The sequence below is a fragment of the Mastomys coucha genome, unplaced genomic scaffold (assembly GCF_008632895.1).
Source record: "Mastomys coucha isolate ucsf_1 unplaced genomic scaffold, UCSF_Mcou_1 pScaffold21, whole genome shotgun sequence".
Classification (NCBI taxonomy): Eukaryota; Metazoa; Chordata; class Mammalia; order Rodentia; family Muridae; genus Mastomys; species Mastomys coucha.
Genome location: NW_022196904.1, coordinates 87,767,230 through 87,789,900, shown reverse-complemented (window position 1 = coordinate 87,789,900; position 22,671 = coordinate 87,767,230). Strand labels below are relative to the sequence as shown.

Below are 22,671 nucleotides of genomic sequence, written 5' to 3'. Positions count from 1 at the left end.
TGTGTGTGTGTGTGTGTGTGTGTGTGTGTAGAGGAGTATTAACAAAGGATGAAACTATTTCCAAATCTTAAACTGTTTCTGGCCCTTGGAATTTTAATTCACAAAGCCACAGTCACCTAGACATTTTTATCAGTCTGTGTTTGCCTGATTTGTTCATTCTATCATCTGTTTAGATGGATGTATTTAACACCCACTAAGAACTTCAGCTTAACCAGCTATATCCTTAAAGAGATTATATTCTCACTGACTGAGGAGACAAGACATTTGTGTGAACAAATAAAGTGTATGCTAACATGTGCCAGGTGCATAAAAATGCCTTGTGATTTCAGGAGCAATAAAAAGAGTAAAATACGAGCTGTCTCCTTGAGGCACCTACAGATAGAAGGGAGGGAGGTGGGGAGGAAAGCCTGTCCTAAATGAGGTAATGGTCACTGAGTGCTGGCTCTCCTGGAAAGTGTGTGGAGTCCAGAGTCTGTTGATGGGTTCTCATATGGATTGTGTGAGCTTGTGAGTTTGGGATGCGGACTCCAAGCAGAGTGCCCTTGTGCATGTCCAAGTAGATGAGGAAGCCGAGGTTGGTTGTTTCCTTTCCAGCTGAGGGCCTTAATTGATTATGCCCTTGCCTCTCTGGTTTTTTCCTACCTCCCCCCAACTCAAAGTCGATAAATAATTTTCATACAGGGGTTAATCCCCGTTGTGTTACCAGCGCTGTGTAAGGAACTGGCTCTCAGTGAGTTGCATTAGGAGGCTGAACTGTTTAAACAAAGCTGCACCACAGACCACATTGGAGGGACTGTCTTAGACACCGAAAATACTGAGTGGCTTTTCTTCTGGGTTTCAGCTCCAGATGGAAATGTCTTCTGGCATTGCAGAGTGTTTATGTACCTTACACGCTTTAATTGTCCAGTTTCTTTTTTATTTTTTTAGCATTTACAGATTTTTGTGGGAACAGGTGCCACTGGAGCCAGGCGATGCAAGGTGGCTGTTAATGTTGTGGAATGTGACTTTGATTTACTTGGCAGGAATTTTATTTTACAAAACTTACTATTAAGAAAGACAGGTTTTCCATCCTTCAGTTATGCTGTGTTCACTGAATTTTGCCTACTTTTCATGTCACAGAAGGAACTGGGACACTTCTATAAGGAAACTGATACTGAGTTCGTTCAGTTTCCATAGCCTGCCAGTTTCACCAAGGGTTTTCTGGGAGCAGGATATTTTTAACCTTATGAAATTATCTGGAACTTGATTTCCCTGAAATTCATACCCTTTTTAGTTTAGCCCAGCGTTGGCAAAGGGGCCCCTGTTATAAACCTTCTTGCCATGCAATCTCTTCTTTATCATTTTGGGGTGACGTCTTGTTACCTATCACACCAGATTTGACTCATAATGATCTTTGATTCATAATGATCTTTCACTATAAATTTTCTTTCTTCCTTCAGAGGAAGTAGAAGGGGGGAAGATGCTCGCTGATGTCCCCTGGTACTTTTTGTCTCTCTGCTGTCCTTAGGTCAGACTGTGGCCTCATAGTCTCGAGGGTCATGACTGGAGGTCTGTGTCTTCATCTACCTGTCCCTAGCCACACATCCCCTCTCCCGACTTTGCTGACTGCCTTTCCATTCCTTGAGAACACTGTGCTTGCTTCCCTTGACTGGGCATTCCTTTTTAGTTCCAGCCTCTTCGAGGTCTCAGCTAGTCACGCTGTCCCTGAATCCCCCCTTTCCTCTCTGAGGTCCTGTTTCTTGCTTCCAGAATGCTTTATGAATTACAAATTTGCTGGCATGGTTAAGCAAGCAGTGACTGTGTGCTCCATCAGACTCTAAGCTTTCCGCCTGTTTACCCAACTCTGTCTCTCCCAGCTGGCACTGTACATGGTATACAGTATGTCCTAGTTTGCTTTCTGATTCTGTGGTAAAAGCAAAGGGAACTTGGGGGAAGCGTGTCTATTTAGCGTACGGGTTATAGTCCATCACTGGGCTAAACCAAGGCAGGAACTTAAGACAGAAACTGAATCAGAGACCATGGCAGAACGCTGCTTGCTTCCTAACAAGCTGGTTTTCTTACTTGTTGACAGTTGACAGGAAAACTGACCAGTACACAGTAGTAGTTTGTTGACTGAGTACTGCCCCCACAGAGGTGGTTCTCCTCCATCCTTCCTATATTAGCAAGGCTGTCTCCCATCATCTAAGGTGGACTCTTCTGGGCCTCCCTATGACAGACAGAGAACCTTGGAACAGCCTTCTGCTGGGTCTCACTGCCCCTCCTTTCCTTGTCAAGCTTGTCATCTCCATCACCTCCTCTCCAGCCACTCTCTGCTCATACCAAACTCCCCACTGCACTGAGACTCTTCCCACACTACCAAAGCTACCCAACAATGAGCTCATGTAACTAAATCTAGCTGGCAGCTATTGTCCTCATTGCTCGGCCTCTGAGCAGTGTTGACTGTTGACAACCTCCTTCTTGAGGTTCCACTTTCCCCGAGCTTCTTAGTTGGCCTCATAGCTTAGAGGCCAGCTTTTCGAAGCCTTTCCATTTTCCAAGCATTAATTGACATCCTCGAGGATCTGAAGCTCTCCATGCCTGCCCATACCTATGGTTTGGGTTCCCACCTAATGTCTAGAATTCCTCAATTGCTATTTTCACCTCAATTTCTCTTTAAAAGTTATGTATTTGAGATATGTATGTATATTTTTTAATATATTATGTAATAGTGTATATATCCTTTTATTAAGAGGAGGAGGCTCTGTGACAGAATGCTGCTACGTAGCCCAGGCTGTGTCAGACCCCAAGTCCTCCTGCTTCCACTTCCTCAGTCTGAGATTAGAGGATATGCTCTCACCCAGCCACATCTTTGCCATCATAACAATCAACCCATCACAAAATTCTTTCAGTTCTGCCCATTAGAACTGAAATTCTAGGTTAGAATTATCTAGAGCTCAGAACATATCTTCCTTTCTACTCCTGGACCCCTAATAAAAATGGTTTTCATTTCTGGCCTGGAACATTGTAACACATGCTAAAACAGGTCTTATTCCCTTTTACTATACTGTGACCAAAATGCTCGTTAAAGAGCTAATGTACATATGAACTTGCCAGAACTGACAACATGCACAAGTTCAAACCAGACAAAATCCCAGCACAGAGAGCTTTTTTGTTGTTTTGGTTCTAAGAGAGAAAAAGAATATAAAGTTGGTAGTTAGGGAGGCAGTCTAGGAGCTGAAAAGAATATCACCAAATATGTTGTATGAAAAAACAATTTAAAAATTAAAAACTAAAAAATCTACACCCCAGGTTAGGGATATAGCTCACTTTGTAAAGTGCTTATCTAGCATGCAGGTAGTGTCAGATTAGATTCCTAGTACCATAAACTAGACACATACCTATAATCCCAGCACTCAGGAGGTAGAAGCCACAGAACCAGAAATTCAAGGCCGCCATCGTGGGAAATCCAGGTCTAGCCTGGAGTACAATGAGATCCTGTCTAAAAACAAACAACCCCAAAACCCAACCCCATCACACCATGCATAAAAAACGGGTTTCCTGGGACTGGAGAGGTGGCTCAGCAGGTAAGTGCACTGACTGCTCTTCCAGAGGTCCTGAGTTCAATTCCCAGCAACCACATGGTGGTTCACAACTGTCTGTAATGGGATCTGATGCCCTCTTCTGATGTGTCTGAAGACAGCTACAGTGTACTCATACATTAAGTAATTAAATAAATCTTTTCTTTTTTTTAAGGGGAAAAGGAAGAAAGGGAGAAGAGGAAGAGGAGAAGGGGAAGAAGGAGGGGTTTTCTATGGTTTATAGAAGAACCCAGTTCCCTCAGGTCACAGACCTGTCCAACCACTCCCATAAACCCTCTAGCTGTCTATTTCAGTGTCCTCTTAACCATCTCTGAGTCTGTCTATCATACATATAAAATCTATAGCAATTCATGTTGACCTCATCCTCAGTCTAGGAGAGATGACCATACTGCAGCCACCATGCAGGTTCAAACCACAGGCCTCTCTGGATGTGCTGCGGTGAGAGTGTGCCCTCCATGTTTTCTTTTCCTTTCTCCTATAACTTGTTCTTTTGGAGCATCTAGTGGTTGTTTTTAACTTGTTGACTTTTAAGAGAAATTTATTGACCATTAGACGTGGGGAGAAGAATTATCAAACATTCATTATCAATGTTATCAAAAGATGATTTCATCCATGTTCACATGAATTAGAGTAAGGCAGTAGGTATGTGCTGGGTTCTGTAAGAGGGCTCCATTCTCTGTAGGACTTACTCAAATCCTAAAGTTTGGGAATAGCACTGTTCACAGGACACTGCAGGAACAGAGAAGAAAAGCCATTACCTCATGCCTCTAGGATAAGATAACGCTCAATTTCCAACATGGAGAATTTGACGTGTTTATGGGACATTTAGGTAAAAATGTCCAGCACATGATCATGAATATAACTATGAAATATGGAAGAAAGACTCTAATATATAGTTAACAAGTGATAATCGTGGTCTAAGTGGCTTTTAATGCTTTCGTTTTTCAACAACGTTTACTGAATTTCTCAATGATAGAAAAGCCTAAATACTAGAAATATAATACACTACACAGATAAAAATCTGTATCTTCCCAGAGCAGACCTTCTGGTCGGAGGGAATGGACTCAAATGAGAACCAGATGATAGATAGAGTAAGCTGAAGGCCATTGTTTTCTGTTGAATTAACTTTTACTATGGAAGATTTTAAGCACATACACAAAAGCAGAGAAGATGGTATAACATACCCTTAAGCCCAGCTATAATAATTAGGTATACTCATTAATCTTTTTTATTATATTCTTATTCTCTCATCTCAGTGAATTATTTCTAAATAAACCTTTGCAATTGTAACATTTCATTCATAAATACTTCAACATGTTCCTCTAAAAGATAAGTCTGTAATACGGTGTTATGCCGTCATCACACATAAAAAACAAGTTTCTTAGTGTTATTGAGTAACCACTAATTCATACTTCTCTAGTTGTTCCATGACTTTTTATATGCTTGATTTCTCCAAGTCCAAATCCAAGGGAGTCCTTATATTTCCTTTAGTTGCTAATATCTCTTGTCTTTAAAGTATTTGTTTCATGAGTGTCTAATTTGTATTGTTCTTATATTTGAACAATAGTACATACACATGAGCTATAACACTAGAATATTTACTACTTATGACTGTCAGTGGAGCGCAAATGAAGTTTCCTTCTGGGAAATGACACATTTTTTTAGGCTCATTTACAGAAAATGGTTGAGGGTTACTTACAGAAGCATAGATGACCCCAGAGCAGCTGCACTACTGGAAAGTGTCACCCCAGCATGAATGACTTCCCCACATCTCATACATAAGTTAAAATTACATGCAGATGACTGGGAGGTGCAGGAAGGTGTGGCCAGAACGTCAGGTGGAGTCCAGTGGCTTGCTTCCCTCTGCCTATGAAGGAGTGTCATCGGACATTTGTTAATTTCTTTTTTTTAAAGATTTATTTATTTTATGATTATGAGTATACACTGTAGCTGTATAGATAGTTGTGAGCCTTCATCTGGTTGTTGGGAATTGACTTTTAGGACCTCTGCTCACTCTGGTCAACCCTACTCGCTCTAGTTGGCCCCTGCTTGCTCCGGTAGATCCCAGTCCCTCAGTCCCTCCTCACTCCAGCCCAAAGATTTATTTATAATTATAAATAAGTACACTGTAGCTGTCTTCAGACACACCAGAAGAGGGCGTCAGATCTTATTACAGATGCTTGTGAGCCACCATGTAGTTGCTGGGATTTGAACTCAGGACCTTCGGAAGAGTAGTCGGTGCTCTTACCTGCTGAGCCATCTCACCAGCCCATTTGTTAATTTCTTACTGACAGTGAAACCTAAAGTTTGGGAACCCATTGTCTGTCATATTTAATTTTTTCTCTTAACACTTGCGTCTACCAAAAGACTGCACTACTACATGTACATTTATCCCACAATTTTTTTATGAAAAGGCCGGATTATACAGAAAAGCGGAAAGAATTTTCAAATGGACACCAGTACACCTACAATTAACACTCTGCTAGGTCTCCTTTGTTATTAACCTTTGCCCTTATCCATCTTCTGCTTATCTGTCAGCTTATTCACTTCAGTGCCACAGCACTTCCCTCCAATGCTCCACCTTGTGTAAATGGATAACTACTGAGCCAGGGATTTTACATTTGGGGTACTTGGGGTTTGGTTTGGTTTCTTTTGAGGTAAAACTTGGATACTGTGAGATGTATCTGTAAACCATCTCTGAGGTCCTTAGATGTAAATATCTGTTCAATTCAATTCCTATTCAGATACAGAACATTAAATCTCCCCAGAAGCATCTCTGCCTCCCATAAATCTCTGACTTTCCCAGGCTGGGCCCAGGCAGCCACTATTCAGCCGCACACAGCAACCTGAACCTTTTTGTGTAGGGATCTGTTCATTCGGTGTATTTGTAGCTTCATTTGGTTGTTGTATGATGGTAGCATGTTTCTTTTGGAGTAATTCTTTGTGTGAAGAGGCCTGTTTATCCATGCTCTAATGATGACCACTATTCCCAGTTTTTCACCATTATGAAGAAGGTTGCTGGACCCATTTCTGGATACAGTTTCTTTGTGCAAACATTTTCCATTTGCTTGGTTGTAGTTGTAGAATTCACCTTTAGAATGTGACATTGTATGCTGTGCCTAGCTTTATAACAGGCCTTTCTCCACACTGTTTGTATTACCGTGTGTGGCTGCAGTTGTACCTCATCTTAAGTCTACTTTCTTTTTTCTTTTTCCTTTTTTTTTTTAATGGTTAAAGTTAGGGTGCTTGGTTAGCATTTCCTCCCTTCTTCCTCTCTTTCTTTCTTCCTCTCTTTCTTTCTTTCTTTTTATTAGATATTTTCCTTATTTACATTTTCCCATCCAAAAGCCCCCTATTCCATCCCCCCTCCCCTGCTCACCAGCCCACCCACTCCCCCTTCCCTCTCCTGGCATTCCCCTACACTGGGGCATCAAGCCTTCTCAGGACCAAGGGCCTCTCCTCCCATTGATGTCTTAAGTCTACTTTCAGCTGAAGTTTCTCTCCTTTATTTTTCCTACCATTTTTTCCTGCTGAAACTAAATGTCCAGATTCCCCATTAGAGCCCCCATATTCTGAATTTTACAGGTTACATTCTTTTGTTCTCATTTAACATATTTTCACCTGAGCCTCCTGTAAGACTGGGATAAGATTTCCCGTGGTAGTGCTCTCCTGGCGTTATTGATGCTTCCTGTTGTATCACATCTGGAAGCCCATCATATCCAGTTGTGCTTTTGTGTGCAGCGTCAAAGCTAAGGAGTAAGCCTGGCTGCTCTGATCTGCCCATTGCCCTTAGGAAGGCCTCTGAATGTGACTTTAGCCAGTGGTCAGAATGATATGACAGTGTCTACTCTGGGAAGACAGAGGAAAAAACTCTGAGAGAGGAGAAATAAAAATTCAAAACTCCCAAGGTAGGAAACCAGTTTGGTATGTTGAAGGGACAGAGGGAAGGTCAGAGTCAGTAGGGCTCAGTGCTGACTGATAGGAAGTGTGTAATCCCAGGGAGCAGGGAGCAGATTGGTACTGGGGCCCCAAGGGCTGCACTGTGCAGGGTGCATTTTATGTCAGGGCACAGCACAATTTTGATGGTCTAAGAGAGAAGGAGTCTGACTCTTCAGAGGTTGGCTTGACCGTGGGGAACGGGTCAGAGGAGCGCCTTTTGTTCAACTCCTACTCTTCATGGCGTTAACTCTAGCCCAGAGTGTGGATGTCTATGACTTTCTCTGCCACCTTAAACTGATTAGCAAGCTTAAAACAAGATTATCATTTATTTGGAGGATTGTAAATTGTCATCAGAGTAAAAATTCAAATCCAGAAGGAATTGAGGGTCAGAAAGATGCTCAGTGGGTTGAGGTGCCTTCCACAGGCCTGCCCACTGGGTCCATTCCCCAGAGCACACACAGGTGAAAGGGCAGAGCTGACTGCGATGAGTTGTCCCTATGACCTTATACTTGAGCTGTGTCACAAATATGTATGCACACAAGTGAGCACATACACACACACAGGAAACACACATGTGAGCACACACACATGAGCACATACCCCAGTGATCACATACATACACAATGAACACACACACACACACACTGATGAAGTGGAAACTTCTCATTTCTTTGGAAAGTTAGTTTTGTCAAATGATGTTTTACTGGTACACACAGGTGAAGGGATGTCTTGCTAAAACAAACACATGAAAGAAAGTTTTCCTGAAACAGACACAGGTGAAAGTTGTTTTATTTTGATATAGCAAACACATGAAAGGACCCAGGATGAAGGAGTATAAATATGATCCTACAGACATCTACTGAAGGAGACAAGCACTGAATATTTGGTTTGTTCCGCCTCGCTATTCTTTGCAAACAACATATATGTATTGGTTCACCTTACATAGTGTTGTTGAGCTCAACTTGTGGTAATGCTGCCATTGAGAAACTCCCCAAGAACTGCTCATGAAGTTCCTGCAAGATTCCTATGGCAGCTTGCCACTACAGCAGTCTCGCCTCAGGTCGGCAGGTGTTCGTGCCTGGTGTCTGCCTGCCCAAAGGACTGGACTGTAGTTGCTGGTTTGGGCCTGGTATCAGCCTGCCAAAAGGATTGGCCTGTAGCTGCCAGTCCATGCCTATTGTCTGCCTGCCTAGAGGACTGGTCTACAGCTGCTGAGTTGTATTTGGTGTTTGCTATGGGACTGAACTCTGAGAAAGAAGATCGAGAATGCCTCCAAAGAACTATTGCTGAGCAGGTCCACTACCCCCATATCCTAATAGCTTTTCCACTGCCTCTGCTGGGTGATGGCTAGAGGAGAGGTTGGTTGAACCCTTATTAAAAGTAGGTTGCAAAAACTTTATGCCTACACACTCACATGAGTACATACACACAAAATAAATGTAAAACAATGAAACATGGCAATAAATTAGGATAGCAAATGACAAGTGGAAGTGAAAATACAGTTCTAAAATGTTTTTAAAGGAGTGTGTTATGGGCTGGTTAGTAAATGTGACCTTGTGACATAGAAACACATGCTGAAGTATTTCCAGGTCCAACTGAAAGCCGACATCCATTCCCGTCTCTGCCTCCCTGCGGCCTCTCTGGCCTCACTTTAGTGAGGTGCTGCAAAGCTCAGGAGATCTCAGCTCTCTGCTTAGTCTTGGAAAAGTAAAGAATCCTTTCTTCTTGTCAGGGTTTCACTTTGCCAGTGTCTTGTAGCTGCACAGTGTGGATCTGTGGCTTTCCAGTCGAATGTGGGTCAGTGTAGCTTTAATATCTGGTCTCTAAGTGCTGGGGGAAAGCCTGGGGTGTGCTGGTAGCCATCTCTTTCCTTTCCCCCTTGAGGATTCGATGTAATTGGTTAGTCTTAGCTTTATGTTTTGATTAGTAGTAGCAGCAGCAGCAGCAGTAGCAGTAGTATTGTTTGGTAGTGGCAGTGTAGTAGTTGTTGTTGTAGTTGTTGTTGTAGTTGTTATTGAGTGTTTGAAGTCCATGTAGCTTTAAGATTTAGCAAAGCCAGCCAAGGACTGCTGACTTGTACCAGAGGGTCAGGTGGGCTAACCTAAGCACAGCAGAACTGACTCAAGTTAGGGTAATCGGTCTATGAGGACTTGTTTGGAAAAATGAATCGTTAAAACTATCTTTATAAAAGTGAGCTTTGAGCCGGGCAGTGGTGGCGCACGCCTTTAATCCCAGCACTTGGGAGGCAAAGGCAGGCGGATTTCTGAGTTCGAGGCCAGCCTGGTCCACAGAGTGAGTTCCAGGACAGCCAGGGCTACACAGAGAAACCCTGTCTCGAAACACCCCCCCCCCCCCCCAAAAAAAAAAAGCGAGCTTTGAGGCTAGAGAGGTGTCTCAGCAACTAAGAGCCCCTGCTGCTTCTCCAGAGGACCTGGGTGTGAGTCCGAGAAAAGGCCTAGAAATTGTCACTGGTTTAGAGTTCTTTGTTTACAAAAAAGAAAAATTGCTGGGGTTAAAAGAGAAGTGTTTATAATTTTTTAATAAGAAGGAAAATTCAAAAATGTCTTCCCTTTAAAATATTTTCCCAAGGTCAGGATCACAAACTCTTTGTGTATTATGTCTCTGTGGTTTTGTTTTGTTTTTAAGAAAAAGAGTCTCCTAAGTAGCTTAAGTTCTCCTAGAACCCAAGACTCTCCTGCTTCACCTTCCAGGTACAAGGATTAGAGACACACACCTTCACTCCTGGCTCCGTGGCTGGTGTTTTATGTATGTGTGAACTTAGGCAGGAGCAAAGGGCTCTCCATGAGACCAAATGCTCAGATTTCTTAGGTACCCTGCCTGGCAGCACTCAGTAGGCCTACATTCCAGCCCCAGCTAATGCCTATCCAGATGCCTCTTAGACATTGTAGCTTTGAAATACGTTCTGTTTTCTGAAGGAAAATGAAACCATCATGCCTTCAGAGCCACACATGCAGTTTACAGAACCTTGGCATGGGGATGGGGCTTGGGGAGAATGTTACATCTCATTCAGCCAGTGGGAAGCCAGGGTTTCCTCCTGTGGTGGTTTCTAGGGTGTTTGTTAATTACTACAAACTTGATGGCTTAAAACAAAAAAAAATATATACCCTCTCATGGATGACTGAAGTCCAAAATCAAGGTGTCAGTAGGGCCACACACCTTTCTTTCCCATTGCTAAGCTTCTAGACATTTCCTGGCTGTAGCTGGGTAAGGTCACACGACCTCTCCTCTGCCTTTCCCTTATAAGCACACCTGCTGGATTTAAGACCCACCTGGATAATCAAAGATGATCTCATCCCTAGATCTTTTAATATTTTGTGACCTTTTTCCCAAATAAGGTCACATTCACAGGCTCTGGGAATTAAGATCTGGACCTACTTTTTGGCAGGCCACTATTCCACCCTCTGCCCTTTACATGTTCCGCATTTCTGACTGGCCACCTGTACTCAAGATTTTTAGGATTGTGAGTGGCTGTAGTGAGACAAAGCATGCATGCATGTCACTCCCTGTTTCCGGAAGCCATGCAGAACAGGCCCAGTGCTGTGTGTCTGTGAAACTGCTGACGCCCCTACAAGATGAACTCTCCTGTTTCCTCCATCCTTACCCTCAGTTGGCTGATATTCTCCTGAGCAGTCATCCTGGGTGTGCCTCGCTGAAGGACACAGAGCAAGGGAGAATACTGCATTTATCCATAAAGACTGAGAAATGAGGTCATGTCTCTTCCACTTACTAAACGGTGACCCAGGCATCAGTTTCTTTGAAATAATAGTGACACTGTTAGTGACACTGTTACACAGTCTAGTCATCCCCAGGTTTAGCCTCTCTGCTAATCCCACCAGGATCACATTAGCATTGGGAGCCCTGTGACAAATCTGCCCTCCCTGAAATGGCTCTGTATAATGAGCTCCAAGTCATTTTCACACATGATCTGTTTCTTTAATTCAAAAAATACTGGTTGAGTGTCCATTAGTAAAGGCAAAAGAAGAAGAAAATCAAACCTGTTTCTGAGCTGGGCACAGTATGGCTCACACTTATAATCTTAATTCTCAGGAGGCTGAAGCCAGGAGGATTGCCTCAATTTTGAGGCCAGCCTGAGCTACATAGTAAGTTTTAGATCAGTTGTTCAGCCTTGTCCAAAAACAAAAAAACCAAAAGACCCAGTGTTTATTCTGAGAGCTAGCCATTACAAAGGGAGACATTAGCATGCTGAACTGTATACTAAGAGAAACACAGACTAACCAAATAACCACCCAGTGTGTGCAAAATTACAAACTGAGGTGACTGAGAAAGGAAGTGGTACAGGTTGGCTAGGATGGTGTGACCACTCAGCATGATGAGACCAGGCATGGAAGGCCAAGGAAGGCTCCTGCATTAAAGGCCACCTTCTCCACAGGTCTTCAGGGCACTGGCCTTGGATAGACCTCTTCCACGCACACTGTGTTATTGCTTACTGCTTCTATAATATTCACTATGTACAGTAGGTGCAATCCTTCTGTTGTTGTTGTTAAAGATTTATTTATTTTATGTATATAAACACACTGTAGCTGTCATGCACACCAGAAGAGGGCACCAGATCCCATTATAGGTGGTCATTGGATCCCATTACAGATGGTTGTGAGCCACCATGTGGTTGCTGGGAATTGACCTCAGGACCTCTGGAAGAACAGTCAGTGCTCTTAACCAATGAGACATCTCTCCAGCCCGTAGGTACAATCCTAATAGAACCTGGAAATGTATTTTGAGAAATAACAAGATTGGCTATTTAGTTGTGTATAGTATTAATAATTCATATTGAATATATTAATAGTAAATATGTTTCATATTTATTTCCTTCCTGGTTTTTGTTTTGTTTTTTGTTTGTTTGTTTTTTTATTTTTTAAATTTTTTAGATAAGCTTTGCTAATGTAGCCCATGCCAGTCTTGAACTTGCAGACCTCCTAGCACTGGGGTTCACAGGCAGGTACCACTATACTGGCTATACTATTCTCCAGTAATAAGTCCTTTTGTGCATTTAAGAATGTTTTTCTGGCTGTGTGTGAGTGGCTGAGTTCTTACCTGTCTTTGATTCCCATCTTACATCCTGATGGTGATGGCCTTTTCTCTTTGCAGTGGGTCCCACCTCTCCAGCTAGCTTAGGAGGTCTATAAACCCGCATGCCTCTGCAACAGGAGATGAATGTGAAAGTTATAAACAAAGTGTTCAACTTGAAGTGACCCGTTAAGAATGTGGAAGGAGAACGAGCTGTGAACTCTGTCCTGATCCCTGGTCTATTTTAGCGCTGCCCTGTTCCAACCTTTGTCTCTAATCACTCTCTGGTTTTGTTTTAATGTTACACAGATACCTTGTGGCTCTTTCCACAAAGTCCCAGAGCAGTCATAATAAAGTCAAATGTTGTGAAATCCAGTTTTCACAAATGTAGAGGTTTGGTTTTCAACATGGGCTGATCTCACTTTACTCTTACGGTGTATGGAGTTTCTGAATTTATAACTTGAAAGTGGAGATGACTTTGGATTGGGAGAACTGTTCAGAGTCTATGTGTGGTAGCTTATAGAATAACCCTCAGCAGGCAGAGCTTTGGGACTCCTGCATATCCCTCCAAAGAGCCTCATTGTTATGTCTACAAGTATGTAGTTTCCTGGCACCCCAGTCCACGTGAGTGTGAATGGTCCCTGGCAGCATGAGAAAACAACAACAACCACCACCACCACCACCCCCTGGTGTTGCATTGCATGTCCTGCCTTCATGTCACCATCCCTCTCTACTGGGGATATACACCACGCAGCATAGTTTATGCTTTATTGTCCCAGTTAAATACAAAGTCCTGTGTTCTTGATGGGTGTCTAAGATGTTTGGTTTCCTTTAGTAAATTTTCAGTTCGTGACCTTGCTCACTCCCCAATGCCTATAAATTTTACAGCACATCAGATTTACCTTTTGAATACTATGAAACCCATAGCTCTTGAAAATTTAATAGAAAGCTTTTAAATTGTACTTCCTTTTTTATTTTACTTGAAAACTCTACACCCTCCGGGCTTTCTTTATTAAAATGCATTTTTTTCTTCAGTCATTTGTGACAATCAAAATTATTCCACACCATTGGTTTCACAGTGGTTATGTTATTCTTGAGAGTAGTTCTACTTTGCAGAGCCAAGCTAGATATCATTTGTTTTATAACCCTGGGTTGTGGTTGATATATTTTTTTTTAATTAGTGTATATTCATGGTACATCATAGTAGGCTTCAGAAATAGTTTCTTTCAAAATATATCATTAGCTTTGACCAAATTTACTCACTCTATCTACCCTTCTTTCTCTTAGTCATCCCTCCTCACCCCTCCTCTCATATTCTCCTTCCTCCCCTTGGTCATCCCTCCTCATTCCTCCTGTCACACTCTCCTTCCTCCCCTTAGTCATCCTTCCTCACTCCCTCCTGTCATACTCTCCTTCCTCCCCTTGGTCATCCCTCCTCACCCCCTCTTGTCACACTCTCCTTCCTCCCCTTGGTCATCCCTCCTCACTCCCTCCTGTCACACTCTCCTACTCACAATAAAGAGGGGATGGGATATTTGTCTTTCTGTGTCTGTTTCTAAATTTCATTTAATATAGTAATATCCAACGCTAGTCATTCTCCTGCAAGTCCCATAATTTCGTTGTTCTTTATGGGTGCCTAACGTTCCATTGTGTGTATATGCCATATTTTCTGTATCTGCTCAGCTGTTGACTGACACCTATGCCGGGTGCATCATGTGGCTGCTGTGGTAATGCTGCAGTAGGCATGAATATGGAGGCACTTGTGGGGTGTGCTGACTTACTATTGGTCAGGTGTATACCCAGAATGGTAGGCGCATATTTTGCTCTTTGCAACCCTCTATACTTAGTTCCTTTGTGGCTAGAGCATTTTGCATTCCTATCAGCAATGTGAAAAATGGGCTAATAAACAGGTAGTCTCCAAAGATGATTTACAGATGGCTGACAAACATCTAAAACAATGCCTAACACTCTTCGCCATCAGAGTAATACAGATTCAGAGCACCTGAGATTCCCCCTCTCCAATTAGCAATGGCTGTCACTAAGAATGACCAGAAGTGCTGGTAACTGACCTTTCTGCAGAGAAATCTGTTTCAGGGTACTGCACTGATGCTTGACCTTGAGAGCCAGAAAAACAAAACAAAAACCTCAATACCTGTAAATGTGCACTGACTTCTTCCTATGCATGAGGGAAGTTGGACCTCAAGAGAGGTATATTCCCTAATATACCAGCTCATTTTAAAGAGATCCTGAGCTCATGCCATGTTGCCTCAGTGAGGGAGGCAGGCAGGTCGCAAGGTAAGTTTATTCCGGAGAGCTTTGTGGCACAAATAATCCTCATGCAGGCTTCACATACAGATAGCTGTGCTGCAAAGGAGTAGATTTTACATGAATTTTGGCTCAGATTTGGCATTTTGACTGGCCATCTTAAGAAAAAGTCTTGTATATTGCTTTTAAGTCTAATTTTTCCCCTTAACTTTCTTTCCCATTTAGTTTTAAAAGTTGAAGTGTCAAGTCCAAGGCATTAGAAAGAATAGGAGAATCTTTGTCATAGGCTAGCAAGATTCAGGAAACAGTGACTCCATTCCTTGGAGCTGCAGGTCCTGGTGTATGTGTCCTGCGGTATGTTCAGTTTCTCTGTAGGAAGATGGCAGCTGTTGTCTCTTATGCAGGTATTAGTAGACTGCAGTGACCATATCCAACTCTTCGGTTAAGTCTAATCATGAGATATTTGTGCCGTGTCTAAGAAAGTCTGCGTCTGTCAACAGTGCAGAAGTCATTTTACCTTGTCATTGAGAAATTCTAATCTTCGTTTACCTTTCTTAGGTTTCCTCTATATCCAAAGGGAGGGGAGAAGCTGCAGTTTGATTATGGTGTTTACCTTCTGAACAAGAACATAGCACAGGTAAGTGACTCTTCTTGTTCCCCTTACTCAATTGTTACCTTCTTTCTCCATAATTAGTTACTGCAGCCAACCCTTTACTTTACCCATTTATATGAGCAGTGCAGTTTGTTCGCCATAGTCTTATTCTGTGACATTAAAATGAATTTGGAGAAACAGTGGGCATGCTTTAGAATCCATCTCTGCCTCTAACCATCCTTTTCTGAGTTCTTCCTGGTAGGCTTGGGCTTGAGTGTGTGGTCTGAATAAATCTCTTGGCTCTACAGCTTGATTGGTAATGGCTCTCTTCTCTTAGACCACTTCTGGGGACTCATTTTGCATTATTGTTTATGGAATAAAAGTTTAGTGCTTTTGGCGAGTCCATAATGGTCTCCTCACCTCATTATCCAAGGCCCAACGGGAAAAGCCAAGCGTTTGTTCCTTCCAGTCCGTCTTGGATGCTTGTGGCTCTTTCAGCATCCCATCAGTTAGCATCTCATATGGACAGTGTTTCCCATGGACCGTAGGAAAAGGAGCAGATGCCTGGGTTTGTGCTTTCCCGAGAGCAGCCCATAGCATTTCTTTAGTGCAGTTGGCTCTGCTTCAAGAGTTGGACAGTGCATGGGATTTTTAGCTGCTAGGGAAGGCTTTGGTGCTTTTCTTTGGAGATCTGTCCAACTGCAGTATAATATGGTGGAATAGCCACAATTTGTTGTTCCTTAAAGACATTGTCAGATGTATCCTCCGCCTTCTGATTTTATGGAAGTAATAGGTTTGTGGTGTGTTGCTTTTACGAGCCTCAGTTGTCTTTTCTCCATATGAATCTAAAGGTCCATCGCACCTAGAATTATTCCTCCATATGGTGTTATCTTTGCTTTCTTCCCCTCAGACCTCAGTTTAATGTTGGTTTTTATTTTGTTTTGTTTTTTTGAAATGTGGTTTTTATGAAAATTGCTATTATTTTCTAAAATTGGATCATAGTTCTAGTTTATCATACTGAATTAAACACTTGTTTCCTAACGAAGCTACACATGTTCAGGATCATACAAGTACAGCCTAGCCTCCGTGCTAGGACAAGCAGCCACACACACAGACTCTGTCCATGCCTCACCTTTCCTTGTGCCCTTCTTCCCACAACTGATGCTATCCCTACCTCTATTTTTGGCAGATAAGTATTTTTGCCAAAGAAGCAGGAATTTAATGTCGAGTCTAGCTCACACACCTCTGTCACAGTTGTGTCAATCCCTGGAAAAGACCGATCTTTTCCTGAAAAAGACCCAGACTAAGACTACACTAAGAAAGACAAACTAACTTAGTAAATAAGTGGATTTGTCAGCATGTCCAGGGGGCTCTGCTGTGGCAGAGAGGGAGTACAACTTGACTAGGAGTGAAAATGGCTTTGTTTAGAGCTACTTTCTAGTTTGAGTTCAAAGGTTCTTCTCCCCTGACCCCATTGGCTGTATCTTGCTCTGTGCATATTAGCACTGGATTTGGAAGCTTCCAGGGGCAACCTGTCCTGTTGCAGTGTGTGGATCTCCTCATTAATGTCAGCTGCAAACTCAAGAATGCATGCACGTAAACATGTCATGTTCCCAACAGAGATGGGAAAGATGGTTTAAAGAGATGCTGAGAGTGGCCCATCTGCAAGGCCAAGTGCAGGCTGCCTGGGTGTGGTGAGAACCTCGGGTCAGTGCTCTGCATTGGTTCACAGATGGAGATGTAGGAGCACTTCTCAATAGCCTGACTTAACCAGCCAAAGGCCACAGTGTGCTCCGCTGATGTTTTCATCTGCATAAGAAGTACCCTGCCTGTAGAAATTGTATGTGTGCAACCATATATTCTTTGCAGGGGAGGGCAATTACTTATGTTCTTTGTCCATAGGAAACAAGTAGCTAGCTCTCTGGGGTCATTTTCTGTTTCTTCAGAACATACTTCCATAGATTTGAAAGCTTGTTCAGGAAGCCACTTTTGAGCACATAAAAGAAAAGAAACTTGTAGCAAATCTGTGACCCACAAGAAGCTTTGGGAAAGTTTCTTTGTGTTTTGACCTTACTAGCACCACTCTTCTATGTTCCTTTTTGTAATAGAGTTATTAATAACTATCGTTCATAAGCCAGCCTTACAGCAACAAGATGTGTGCAGCTTTGGAAGGATTATCTGCATATACTAATGCATGCTGTCAAAGAGGAATTTGTCTTCTCAGTGAGCCTCGTTTATACCCCATCTCTAGAGATGTGAATAAGGCATGCCATTACAGCAGCCCCGCCTCCATGATTTACAAGCCACATTAGTGGAGTTAGATGAAAGCGCTGGCATGTGTTAAAGTGCCAGAGAAAAGGGAGTGAAGTCATTTAGTACCGTGTCCATAACTTGGTTGAGGATTTGAATAGTCAATAGGACCTTTCATCACAACCAGAAGTAGTAGTAAAATCACTTTTCTGGTGGAGGAAATGACAGAACTTAGTAATATTTGTTGCTTCAGGGTTTGGGATCAATCCAGCCTGTGCTTTCAAAGCACAGGCTTGGGAAGACAAGCCTTCAAGCAGAACTCCTAAAATATCATGAGAAGAGCAGAGAGCTAGCCAACCCATTTGCCCTCTGAATGCCACTGCAGTCTGAGGGGCTGCGGGTGCTGAGCCAGGCATGAGGGTGAGTCAGTCCAGCACCGTGCTTGTTGTCAGCAGCAGAGCTGTCCAGCCAGAGCCAGCCCCTCAGCAGGTGATAGCCTCCACAGTCAGGCAATGCTAGAGAAATGGGTCTGTCAGACTCAGGCACAAGTCCTGCATTGCAGCTCGTGCCTGTAATACTAACACTAGGGAGACCGAGACAGGAGGATCGCTGTGAGCTCAAGATTAGTTTGGACTACAAAGTAAGCCAGCTTGAGCTAGTGGCAAGTCTCAAAATCAAACAACAACAATAACAAAAATCCAAGAATATTTCCAAGCACAGTATAGTTAGCATTGATTTTTAAAGTGAGTTTATCTGTGGCTAGGGATATAGCTCAGCTGATAGAGCCTAGGAAGTTTCAAAGTCCTGGATTCGGTGTCCAGTACTACCAAGAAATAAGGATTCCCACCTTATTAGACTTCAAGTTGAATGGAGAAAGGCATACAGTAAATAAAAGCCAAAGATTAATTATAATAATGCAAAATAACTTAGGGTGGGAGGGCTGTGCACCTGCGTTAGACAAAGTTGCTAAATAAGCCTTTCTGAGGAAGTGGTTGTTGAGCTAAGGCTTGAGAGATGACTAGAAATCCAGCTGTTCAGGGATGAGGGCACAGAAAGTTGCCTAAGGCCATAGGAACAGCCGGGACAAAAGGTAGAGGTAGGAAAGGACTTGTTTTTTAGTAAAAGAAGGTGCATGCAGAAGCATTGTAACCAAAGGAAGCAGGGCATATCACAGGGCCTTAAGGAGCACAGGGGAAAACCTACTTCAGCCTAACTCTGAATTCCAGTGGAAGCTAGGGATGACTGGATTTGTTCATTCTGGCCACTCGCTGCCTCTCTTGATTGTGCCCACATACTTCTGTTTCTCTTCCTCTTCCATTTCTCTGCCACTTACTTGCTCCTCTTAGAGGTTCCCTGGATCTCTGACTGTCTGAGGTCATCTTAGGAGTGGTCTCAGGAGTGCTATGCCCCATCGGCACTATAGAGCCAGGCAGGTGTCATCTCAGGCGTGGTCTGCCCCCACCAGGCCTGTGTGGCACCCAACTGGTGGTCGTCTCAGACTAGTTCCCTGTCCAGGCCCCATGTGGTATTTATCTTAGGCTCGCTATTCTCCAGACTCCTCTCCCCCCCAGGGGCTCACTCCCTCACAGACCCCCTCAGTCCTGGGAGCCACCAGCACTGATACAACCCCAGACTACAAACTGGCAGCTCACCCCCCATCTAAGCGCCTGGCACCAGACTTGTGGGCAGCCCAGGCTCACTTTTTTCAGGAACTGTTAGGCTACTCAGATGTTCACAGATCAAAACACCAAGCACAGACATAGCCTCCCTCCTCTCTGCTGCCTACTGACTCGACTAACACAGCACCCACACCTACAATGCTTTAGCGACAGGGGCATCTTTTTTTAAAAAAATATTCTTGTTTTAATTTAATTATCAGTATTAACTTTTATTTATACTGACAAATAATAGATTTCTGTTGTTTCTTTAAAGTGTATTTTTATGTGTTTGTACAAGTATGTCATGTGTACTCAGATTTGGACAAGCATTGAGCTCCAGACCCCTTAGAGCTGAGCTACCTGATACTGGTGCTGGGAATTGAACCCAGGACCTCTATAAGAGCAGCAAAGGCTGTCAACCACTGAATCTCTAGCACCTCTTTAATTTTTTAATGAATTAATAATTAAAATCCATTTTAATTCTCATTTCCAATATGGCAAATATTAACTTATACATGATGCACATAAATTGGGAGTCCTAACTGATTTTAACTGTATACAGGACCTTTGAGACTAAAATATTTGAATTGCTGTCCTGGACAGTGTAGCTATCTAGACTTCCTACAAAAGCTCATACCCTAATAAAACAGGATCTATGTGTCAGCCCCTACATGTCAATCTTTATATGAGACCAGACCTGCCGGTGTGGAGCTCCAGGAATGCAGCCCAGCTCAGGGCAAAGGGTCAGCTGTGCTCTGTGAACTCACCACCGTCTCTCTGGCTTCCCTCAACCAAGACCCTCTTCAACACTCCCCAGAAGCCAAGGGGCCAAGGGCCCAAGGGCCCAATGCTTTGAAGATACACTTTACAAATAGCAATGATGCCCTACGTTCAGTTGGCTGTCAAGACTTTGGTATGATTTCAGTCCTCTAGCCCATCTCGTACCTGTGTGCTTTCCAGATTTGGCGTGAGAGATACGGGACTGCCTGTGTGCTAATTTCTGTTGCTTCCCTGTCACATTGACAAAAAGAGTCCAGATTAAGTATTCCCACTAGCTTGGTGAATATTCCTTTTTTTGTTTTTTAAAATGTAGGCCATTCTGTGAATTCCACATAGACTTTTATTTGTGTGCCAAGGCTTAATTAAAACGACAATTAGAAGCTGAGGACAGGTGCTCACTCCAGCTTTAGCCCAGGGTTCCTTCCTACTCTGCCCATTATTCTAAGGCTTCACAGAAAGTGAAAGTACCTCCTCCTTTTAAACAAGTCATGACCTAGGAGGACATGCACATCCAACACTCTCTGTTTGTGGTGCCCAAGTTCATGACTGTCTAGAGGGATCAGTGACCACCCGTCAGCAACTTAAATCCACGAATGCTTCCCCAACATGCAGTTCCATATATATGACACAGGGAGAGCATGCATTTTGTTTTGTAATTCTTAGGAGTACATGTTCCAGAGACTGTTTTTTCATCATTAGTACTGTGGATTGAACATGGAGCCTCACGCATGCTCTCTGAGCACACTGCCATGAGCTGCCACCCCAGCGCTTCAAGGATATTTTCATAGTCAAAATGTTCCCCCATGCTGCCAACAAAAATTTGGCAACAATGTAGTGAAAGTTCATATTTAAAATTCTTAAAAAGACTTTACTAAGATGTAATTGACACGCCTTATAATTCACCCACTTAAAGTCTATATGCAGTAGCTTGTGTGTTGATGTGGCTGCCTGCTCATATGCATGTGGAGGCCGGAAGTCGGTGCTGCTGTTCTCCACTGCTCTCCCCCTTGGTTTTTGAAACAGTCTCTTACTGGTGCTGGGGCAGCTTACTGTTTCTTTAGACTGGCTGGATCCTCTAGCTGCCTTCCCTGAACACTGAGATGACAGACAGACACACACACACACACACACACACACAGTTGTTTATTATAGTATCGTTGCTGTGAACATCTTATATAAGTTTAAATGGCACATACTTTCATTTTCCTCAAGTATATATTGAGCAGAATGGCTGAGCTATATAATTGTGTTTGATCTTTTCCTTTCCTTTCCCTTTTCTTCTTCTTTCTTTCTTTCTTTTTTTTTTTTAAATCCTGTGTCAAGATCAAGCCCAGGGCCTAGTACATGCTAAGTAAGCACCCAGCTAGTACATGCTAAGTAAGCACCCAGCTACTGAGTTATGTCTCCCTATGTTAAATGTTTTGAATAATCGTCAGACATTTTGATGTCTATACCATTTTATATCCCTGCAAACACTGTACCAGGTTTCTCATTTCTCTGCATGTCTGCCAACACTTGCTATTTTCTGTCCTTTTTGGTTTTTCCAGCCAGAGTCTTTCTGTGTAGTCTTGGCTGGAATTCACCCTGGAGACCAGGCTGGCCTCTTATTTTCTGTCTGTTTGAGCTTTCCACCAGCTGCGGGGTGATTACCACACTGTGGTTTGGTTTGAGTTTTTCTACTGGCTAAGGTGTCTGGCATCATTTCAAGTGCATTCCCATTGTCTATATATCTTCTTTGAAGATATGCCTATGTAGACCTTTGCTCATTTTTAAATTGGGTTGTTTGTCTTTATTATTGAATTGGAAGAGAACTTGGTATATTTTAGATAAAAGACCCTCTTAAGATAAATTGTTAGTAAGTAATCATTCAGTTTATTTACATAATAACTATTATTTGGTTGACTGCAAAAGCTCTAGAAGTGTTGGATGTTGTTCTACTCGCTTGACCATGGGATAAGCTGGACCTCTGCAGACAGAGCTCTTTGCGCTCGATCACAGAGCTATTAGGTGAGCAACGGCATGGAGAGCCTGCCCATCCTGCTTTGAAAGCAACGACTATGCTTGCTACTTTTCTTCCTCACTAACAGCAATAGACATATTCCAAAGCTAGACATTGGAGGTGTACACCTTCGATTCCAGCACTTGGGAGGCAGAGGCCTCTCCCTTTCCTTGTGGTTGGGAGCTAAGGTGTAGATGTAGCATCTTGCTTAGCTTATCTGTAACATCTCTTCTTCTCCCTCTCACACTAGCCCTACTCTGGGAAGTTGGCTTTTCAAAGCACCACCAGCAGTGGCATCTGCTGGGGTGGGGGGTGGTTTCAGTAATGCAAAGAATGCCTCTCAACTGAGAGGCCAGTGCTTGGTTCAGAGATAGATAGGAATTCTAACTATAGTTTTTGTGATTGAATGAACCTTATGAAATGAATTATGAACCATATGAGAAATGAATTTGGTCTGATTTTAGTTGGCATCAAACTGACCAGCATAGCTTAGACATAAGGTATTTGAAGAAATAAACTCCAAAATAATGATATATCTGAATTCTGGTACTCATTAAAGAACAT

At 42.8% G+C, this 22,671-nt stretch overlaps 1 protein-coding gene and 1 pseudogene across 2 annotated transcripts in view; one reads left to right on the top strand and one right to left on the bottom strand.

The window, feature by feature from the left end:
- Uvrag (UV radiation resistance associated) overlaps positions 1-22,671 on the top strand; it is a 298,170-nt gene that overhangs the window by 222,650 nt on the left and 52,849 nt on the right. For both annotated transcript variants that reach the window (XM_031387482.1, XM_031387483.1), the window contains exon 13: positions 15,387-15,465. In XM_031387482.1, coding sequence (XP_031243342.1) covers positions 15,387-15,465 — 79 coding nt within the window. The remainder of the gene's footprint in view (positions 1-15,386; positions 15,466-22,671) is intronic.
- Positions 19,382-19,503, bottom strand: LOC116104385 (annotated as a pseudogene).